Genomic DNA, 9680 nt, shown 5'->3' with positions numbered 1-9680 from the left:
GTTTACTATTTATATCTTCTAGAGATAAGATAGTTTGCTTTATTGGACAGAAAAATAGTATGTTAAGTTAAAGTCACTGTGACGTAACTACAACAGTTACAGCACTAAGCAAGGTATTGTTGAATATATTTTCTCAACATTTGTCATCAGAAGTAAAATATATATATATATAACCGTGGTTCATTTGTAGCACGCGGGTGTTACCCCCACCGTGTGATATGCCCTAATCTTTCCGTTCGGACAAATGTAATTTTCTAGTATTAATTACTTTTAACCCTAAAATTTATGGTTTGATCATTGCGTTAAACACAACAAAGATAGTCCATTGTGTAGTGTTATCTTAACAGCAATCATACGAAGTGTTGATCAAAGTGTATTCAAAATGTTGAGTTAAATCATTTTTATCTACTTAATGGCATTCTATATAAAAATTGACAAACAAAGTTTGGGTCAGAGTTTTAAGAATTACTAACTGTTTAATTGCTACAATTTTTTGGTGCATAGTACATGTACTTTTATAACTTGCGATTGACTGAAACTGGCACCACTGACTAAAGGCTTTTCTTATTATCCAATTACTTGTTGTAAATGTACAGATGAGTTTTTGTTTTGTAGATAAATTATTCATGCATCGAAAGCAGTGTGACTAAATTAACTGGAACTAATCCCCTATCTTAACTAGTTCTTACATCACGGTATGGGAATACGGGATCTTGATTACAGCATAACTAGTTATGAATGGATTATATTAAATGTAAATCAGTTCAATACTAGATTAGGATACGATGTTAATAATAATATATATATATAATTAGCTTTTCAATATCGATTTTATTAAATATTTCAGTGAAAATCACATAACAACAGAGGAATAATATGTGAAGCGACATCTAGCTGCAGATTTGTGGATAAATAAACAGTTACGTTTTTTCTCTTTTGATGTTTGTGTGTGTGTGTCTTTAAACCTTGACTATTACAATAAGTGTCACGTGACTGCAGTTGTTTTACAAAATGTTGCCCAGTCTTTATTATATGATATATGTTGCCCAGTCTTCGTTATTCGTTCTGTAAGCAGTACAATAATGAAATACGTACGTATGTTATCTTATTTGTAAGCCTTAGATTGGGAACTTACTTAATATACTAAACATTGATTATTAATATATATATACATATTCAAGTCACATTTTAACTTCCAAGGTTTTGACCTACTTTACTTTCGAACTTAATTACTGCTAAGAACATTTAGTAAATACTTTATCGAAATCCTCGACCGAACTTAATTATATTTCTTTATAATTTAAATATATTAATGCATAAAATTCTAATTAACTTTCATTTCGTGTTACTTTTAAAGCAGTATTTAGCCCTAGTCTTTGTTGAATGTAAGGATGTGGTAATATTGTTGAATGTAAGGATGTGGTAATATTGTTGAATGTAAGGATGTGGTAATATTGTTGAATGTAAGGATGTGGTAATACTGTTGAATGTAAGGATGTGGTAATACTGTTGAATGTAAGGATGTGGTAATACTGTTGAATGTAAGGATGTGGTAATACTGTTGAATGTAAGGATGTGGTAATACTGTTGAATGTAAGGATGTGGCAATATTGTTGAATGTAAGGATGTGGCAATACTGTTGAATGTAAGGATGTGGCACTACTGTTGAATGTAAGGATGTGGCAATAAAGTAGTATTGTAAACCATTTATGGTCTGTATAGTTGACTTCCCGCGCTTTTTTTTATTATTATCGCTCGAGGCGAGATCGGTTTCCTCCAAACAAAGGTGTCCGATAGAGACAACTTTCCTGCTCCGTCCAGGATATGTTATTCATCTTGCTATGTTTCAAGAGCTAACAGTATCGTGTATAATCATAAAATCTTAACAGATAGTCTGGCGGATAGACGGAGGGAAAGATAAACAGACATTAGGCTTAAGTTACTTTATAAAAATAACTTGTTTTCTCCAGATTTCGTTGAACCATAACGTGAGTAATGTGGCAGCTTCTGCTACATCAAAACCACAGGTAAAAAAATATATAGTTCGTTTGTGTTCTATTTTTTAATTATTTAGTAAAGACATTCTGGAGAAAGATTCTTTGGTAAAAAAAAAAAATATGCCAAGTGTTACACATTTATGATAAATTTGTGTTTCTCAAAGGAATTTCTGTGCGCGGTAATCGCCCCCACAATTTTTTTTTACCTTGGCAAAACCACTTAAATGTATTCATTTTAACCTAAATAATTGAGGTTTCGCGTATTGAGTAAGAATTCCAGGAAAAACGTACCCAACTCCGAAATATAATAAAACAAAGACTTTTTAGGAGAAATTATGGAGACTTTCGCGGAAGCTTGAAGAGATCTTTGAGTTGTGTGAAACTGCTTGGATTTGGGATGAGCCTGATTCTCGAGTCTGATCAGAATGATTTGTTTTTTTCCTATAGCGTTTAGTGGGATGCTTTCACAGGACGAAACAATCGGCTCGTACATTGTTTCACTTTGACACGTGTTAGATATTTCTTCTGGTTAGTGAGCGAAATGTAAATAAAATAATTTTACTTGTTTGTACAAATGTATCTTCTGAGACTGCATCAATAAAAGTAAAATGATAAATGTTTACTTAGTTGTAGCCCCCCCAGTGGCACAGCGGTATGTCTGCGAAGTTAGAATCCGGGCGTTCGATACCCGTGGTGGGCAGAGCACAGATAGCCCATTGTGTAGCTTTGTGCTTAATTACAAACAAACAAAAAACCCCTAGTGGCACAGCGGTATGTCTGCGGACTTACAACGCTAGAATCCGGGTTTCGATGTCCGTGGTGGGCAGAGCAGAGATAGCCCATTGTGTAGCTTTGTGCTTAGTTATAAACAAACGAAGAAACAAACTTAGTTGTAGATATATATATATGTGTAGTTGCGAACGTAGCCGGAAATGCCTAGCTTTGATAATAATGCTATAAATGGGACGAGCAGTAGCATACGAACTGTTTGTCATATGCAAAAGTACCCTTGCTACGCGCAGCATAAAACGTCACTTTCGTTTGGCTTCAGCATTACGCATTCTTCTACAGACCCTCTCTCTAAGTTAAAACCCTCATTCGCTGCAGCGATAAATTGAAAAGGCTGCCAAACTGAAACCGTTCTTTAATTGCTTATCGGTTTTTAACACGATATTTGGGGGTCCATCTGAGATCCTTAATCAGAATAGGTTTTACCACTTCCTCACAACACCTTATGACAACAGAAAGACAACTCTACTTCATATATATTTACAGAGACTCTTTTTTTTTTTCAGATGTAACTATTCATCTAAGAATAATGTGAAACCAGAAATTAATTGGGTTTCCAACTGAATATCAATAATCTTCCTTTCCTAGAACAACAATTCGTCCCTCACGCCATAAGGAACTTAATGTCTGCCTTAAAGAGAGTTTTGATGAAGAATATGTTTATATTATTTCACATTGCACACATCTCAAATAAGCTTTTAGTGTCAGTATTGTTTTCATATCTTGTAAGAGTTTATACGTACTGACCAAAATCTTGAAGTTACCTCTATATTATTCTTGACCAGTTGTGTTTTAATAACGTTATAATGAGTATTAATTGTTATATCTAACTTGTCTTGTCCATTATTCTTGACCAGTTATTATTAAATAATATCAGAATACGTATTAATTTTCATATCCAACTTGTCCATTATTCTTGACCAATTATTATTAAATAATATTAGAATACGTATTAACTGTTATCCCTGAATTACGCCGTCTTTGTTTTTCTTGACCAATTATTATTAAATAATATTAGAATACGTATTAACTGTTATCCCTGAATTACGCCGTCTTTGTTTTTCTTGACCAATTATTATTAAATAATATTAGAATACGTATTAACTGTTATCCCTGAATTACGCCGTCTTTGTGTTTCTTGATCAATTATTATTTAATACATTTTCTAGGTACTAAAAGTTATATCTAAATCACAACTGCGTTTCGTTAATTAATTCGTCAATTTCTTGTAAGCTCAAATTCAGAGGTAACATAATCGCTTTAATCCGGCTTTCTCGTGTTCTTTTGTTTGTTTTTATCTGCATACTTATTTTCGTTTTAAATTTACAAACAAAAGTTGATTTTCGTTTTAAATTTACAAACAAAAGTTGATTAAATTGCCTTATTTCTATTTCTTCTGCTACAGATGGTGATATTCTGCCAAGACCTCAGCACCTGGTTCTCGAATACCCATCTTAAAAACAGCTGCCTTTGCCTACTAATTACCCTCTCCGTTCAAACTTAACAAAAGTAACAAAATCAAAAGATATGAAAGACACCTATAAAAACAATGTACCAGCCGCTGCCTGTCATGAAAACGATTTGACACAAACCATGTTGGCGAGTCACGCAAGTCTGTATCTAAGCAACGATAAACAAGTAGATGTGGACCGGCCGAACGGTCAATATTGCTCCACTAACTCCAGTACTTCTACTGCTGTTTGTACAGGTCCTTCTGAAGTGTGGCCCAAATATCAGGGGGATTGTTTCGACAAAGCAGAAAGCCTGCAGTCAAAGAATATGATTATCAGAAATGACGAGGAAGTGTTGGAGAAACCCGAGAAGCCCTTTTTTGTTGATGTAAAGCACTTGCCTAAGGATGTACTGACTAAAGCGAGACAACTCTTCGGTAGGGAGATATGCCAAAATTATCTTCAAGAACATGGATTCAAACGTGTACAAAAGGAAAAAAATGGATCGTTGTGTTTTTGTGAAGAAAATAATAATAATATGTTTTTTAAGGATTGTGAGTCTGTGAGCTTTTTTTGTAAAAAGAAACAAGAGGATAACTTCGGCGGAGAAACAAACGGTTTTCCTGATCTTGAGTCAGCATCAAATTTGTCATCTCAAAATGACATATCTGAGAAAGAAATGTATAGATCTATTGATGAAACAGGCGATCTAAGAGCTACGAACAACGTACTTGACTGCCAGTCTCTTACAGAAACTCAAGCAAAGGAGGATCGAATGATCGTGGAGGATGTTCCTGACTGTATGGAAACTCAAGCAAAGGAGGGACTAATGATCGTGGAGGATGTTCCTGACTGTCAGACTCTTACAGAAACTCAAGCAAAGGAGGATCGAATGATCGTGGAGGATGTTTTTTGACTGCCAGTCTCTTACAGAAACTCAAGCAAGGGAGGATCGAATGATCGTGGAGGATGTTCCTGACTGTCAGTCTCTTACGGAAACTCAAGCAAAGGAGGATCGAATGATCGTGGAGGATGTTCCGGACTGTCAGACTCTTACAGAAACTCAAGCAAAGGAGAGACTTATGATCATGGAGGATGTTCCTGACTGTCAGACTCTTACAGAAACTCAAGCAAAGGAGGGACTAATGATCGTGGAAGATGTTCCTGACTGTCAGACTCTTACGGAAACTCAAGCAAAGGAGGGTTTAATGATCGTGGAGGATGTTCCTGACTGCCATTCTCTTACAGAAATTCGAGGAAAAGAGGATATAAGAATCAAGGCGGATGATTCTGATTGTCAATCCTTATCAGAAATTCGAGAAACTAAGGATTTAAAGGCTCTGATGAACGCACCAGACTGTCAGTCTCTTTTAGAAACTCGAGAGTTAAAAATGCTTGATGACGAAGTTACTTTAGATGCTGAACTAATAAAGACGTTTTACAGCAAATATTCCAAAAGCGAGTTACAATCAAAAACAGTAACTAGTGATCCAAAACTACACTTCGCTCATCGTAGTTCTCAATCGGAAGAACTGAAGTCATACTTGGATGTCTCGAAAAGCCCTGCTAATAAAGCAACTTTGAGGAATGAAGATGTCATCAGTATTTCTGAACACTCGAACGAAACTACACACAGATCGAATGATTTAAACACAGAGATAACCTTTACTGAAAACTCCGAAGCATCATGTACCAGTACAGCTATAAGCGATAGTAAAGAAATGTCTGCTTCCTGTGAAGCTCGTGTAGTTTCGAAAGAAGGGTGCTCTTATAGACATCACCAACACAATGCTTTGTTAGAGTTTTCAACCTCTGGAACAGATGCAGAAAAAAACAAAATCCATGTTGAAGCAACAACATGCGAAACTAGGCGTGTTGGCCAATCAACTAGTCCACTTTTTTACCAGGAACTATGCACAGTGAGAGAACATTTAGTAGGAAGCGTAGAACAGGATGAATCAAAACCTGCATTTCCTTTAATTTCTGTTCCAACAAGAGGGGATGTTTTTTATTGTCTAGATAAAGAAAACAGCGGTGTACAAAATCAGCCGGGTACAAGTGAAATTACTAACAATCAGTTACATTGTGGTACTTCTCCAAATAAAGTATACTTTACTGATGAACAATACCAAAGCGACGATTTTCCCATTGATGAAGGAAACCAAGATTTGTTGGATCTTTTTTCTGTTGATGAGAAACAAGGAGTTAGTATTGATAGTGAATCCGGAAGTATGTACCATCAAGAGAAGAAACTTCCGGACATTTCGGAAAGTAATTGTGAAAAAAAAACTACCAATAGCTTAGGCGCTTATATAAAAACTAGAAAACGCAGGGAAAAGCAGCACGATAGTGCATACACAAGAAAACAAAGTCAAGAGATGTTCTCCGAGATTTCAAATAAAAAGAGAAAGATTTCAGCGTTGTCGGTATATACCAATATTGAAAATGGCGTGATAACTGAAGTTACTTGTAAAAGATATAAAAAGAGAACCACAAAATTTCGAGAAAGAGATGACGCTTTTGAAACCATTCAGATGGAAGATTTCGAGACAGCAGGAAAAGAAGACAGCTACAGGAAAAATGGTCTGGTTGTTTCACCAGATTACAGCTGTGAGAATATAGCTTCTGATGTTGATCCTGATGTGCGAGATGTCGTTACAGAACTTGTCCACACCGTGTTTTTAAACTCGCTGGACCTCAAAGACGACTTGTCATTTGTTAATCCAAATGATGTTCGGGTTAAAGATCTTTTTCAAAAGTTCTGTGATGAATTTAACTTTGAACATGGTGATTTTCAGGACTTCTACTCTGATTTCAGCGAAACAGTTAAACCAAGGATCAGTGGTTGTGGTGAATATTCGGTTCCTCCAACGAAACGAAAAGGAAGACGCAAATGCAGTCAAACTGTCAATCTTTCAGAAGTTGAATGTTCCAAAGAACTGCCTCGTAGTGAAGAATCAAATACTAGAAGTAAGTTTTATCATTCCATAAGATTGAGAAAAAAATCCAGATGGTTAAGACAAGTTCCTACCGCTAAAAGGGTGGTCACAAGACTAACCCTACATGAAATGGGCTTGGAAAAAGTCGAAGATCTGGAAAACATTCGGGAACCAAAGAAAATCAAATACGACAACGGAACTATTGACCATTATCTAGAGTCACAAAAACAGTTTTTAAAGAGTAGTGGGTTAAGCAAAGAGAAACCCATTTCGTCCAAGAAAGACCAAACATTTGTAATTAAAAAAGTAAAAGTAAACCAAAGCAACTATAAACCTTGCAAAACTCCCGACGAATCCATTGACAGTGAGGAACAGAATGGACTTTATGGAAACTTAAGGGATCAGACTTATATCCAAAACAGTAATACCCCTAAGGACATCATACAGAAGCCATTTGATGATCAAAGGTTAACTAACCCTAATTCTCATAAACGTGATAGAGCTGCAATAGATGGACAGACCCAAGATCCTCTCAATTCGTTTCCACTAGAAGATTTTACAGAAGACCAAGCAAGTAATGAAGAAAGAAAAAGCAGCTACAGGTACGGATTTTCAGTCTCTTGGCAACAACGGTAACTAAAAAAAAAATATTAAAATTTCACTTAATTTTTCCAACTCTTTAAACCCATAATTGTTTTTTCGTTCTGTCAGAATTATTTTAATGATGCCCTAATAATTATCACCATACCTTACAATGTGTTTGTTCTGTTTATAAAAGGTGATAATAACATGGTTTGGATTAGTTTTCAGCGGAAGAAACATAAATATTATCGGACGCTGTCATCGTGTAATGGATAAATTGGGGTTTTCGGATTAGTTGTAAGGTTTATTCGAAACCTGTTAGTTGTGTTTAAATCATTTAGAACATATATATAAAAACTTAATACAGAAAAAAAAACACTCCTAACTTAGCTGTCGAACTGAGCGTCACATTATTTTGGAATGTGAACTTGATTTGAAAATGTTCTGCATTTGAGGTATAACTGAGGTTTGAGGTTTACCGCGGGTAATCGAACCCCAGATTTTAAGGTAATTCCTTAAACTTACCACTATCCTACCGGCGTACCAATTAAAACGAGGAATCCAATAATGATAAAGGAAATATAATAGAAGATAGGACATCGAACGTTTTAAAAGTTTCATTTCTGATGTGTACTGTTTGTTGACCGGGCGTGACCTGTGGTTAGCTTGTTGGGCTGTAGATCTGAGGATCCACGTTTCACGTAAAATCGCGCTCCTCATTTTTGATGCCATGAATGCGTTATGAGAGTGAAGGTTAAATCGCATTATTCAATTAGTTTGTCTGTCTGTTTGGATGCCTATTAAGTGTTGGTGATTAGAGTAGCCCAAGAATTGGCGGTAGGCAATGTTGACTGAACTGCGTTCGCTTTAGTCTATCAGTTCAAAATTAGGGTCGGCTAGCACAGATAACCTTGTGTAGTTTTGCGCGAATATCCGAATTAAACACGTTTCGTATACTTTACTGTATGCCAAATGTATCCGTCATTCTTAGAAATACTAGATATCAAAATCAATTCATTAGAGATACTGAAAGAACAAGTCTGTAATATGATGAACACTTTGACAACTTTTACCTTGTTGAATAAAATTCTTCTAAACGCAATATTATATTTCTCATCTTATTACTTAAACAAAACAGCCCCTCAGTGGCTTAGCGGTACGTCTGCGGACTTACAACGCTAAAAACCGGGTTTCGATACTCGTGATGGACACAGGACAAATAGTCTATTGTGTAGCTTTGTGCTTAACCACAACCAAACAAAATCTCAAACAGTAAAATTTGCTTGTTGCAGGGATTAATTATGGAGTGCCTAAAGTTGTTGTTTTTCATCTTTAACGTCGCTTACTGCTTCTCCACTCTCCTTTCGTAATCTGGCCAGATGGTTAGGGGGCGCTCGACTCGCAATCTGAGGATCGCGGGTTCAAATTCCCGTCCCACCAAACATGCTCGCCCTTTCAGCCGTGGGGGCGTTATTATGTTCCGGTCAATCCCACTATTCGTTGGTAAAAAGAGGTAGCCCATGAGATGGCGGTGGGTGGGGATAACTAGCTGCCTTCCCTCTAGTCTTACATTGCTAAATTAGGGACGGCTAGCGCAGATTGCCCTCGTGTAGCTTTGCGCGAAATTCAAAACAGACAAACAAACAAACAAACATTTCGTAATCTTTTGGATTTGTAGAAAATTAATCTGACTTTTAACCCTATAATTACCGATGAGGTCCACAAAAAGGTATAGCCCTCTAAAAGCGTCGTATTTTTATATTGCGCTCTACACGAAGACTTCACATACTTGAAGGACAATCACAGTAACCCTTTATTTAACCTCCAGTGTGTTACACATCTAAATGGAAGCCACAGACTTCATCGGATTTTTTGAACACATTTTTCTAAACTATATATATATATATATATATATATATATA

The 9680-nt window shown here is 36.0% G+C and overlaps 1 protein-coding gene across 2 annotated transcripts in view; it reads left to right on the top strand.

The window, feature by feature from the left end:
- Nucleotides 1–9680, top strand: part of LOC106471605 — a 34366-nt gene that overhangs the window by 16176 nt on the left and 8510 nt on the right. For both annotated transcript variants that reach the window (XM_022400218.1, XM_013932217.2), the window contains exon 2: nucleotides 4192–7778. In XM_022400218.1, the coding sequence (XP_022255926.1) occupies nucleotides 5143–7778 (2636 nt within the window). In that variant the 5' untranslated portion in view covers nucleotides 4192–5142. The remainder of the gene's footprint in view (nucleotides 1–4191; nucleotides 7779–9680) is intronic.

The sequence above is a fragment of the Limulus polyphemus genome, unplaced genomic scaffold (genome assembly GCF_000517525.1).
Source record: "Limulus polyphemus unplaced genomic scaffold, Limulus_polyphemus-2.1.2 Scaffold4731, whole genome shotgun sequence".
Lineage (NCBI taxonomy): Eukaryota > Metazoa > Arthropoda > Merostomata > Xiphosura > Limulidae > Limulus > Limulus polyphemus.
This window is presented reverse-complemented; position numbering and strand designations above follow the sequence as displayed.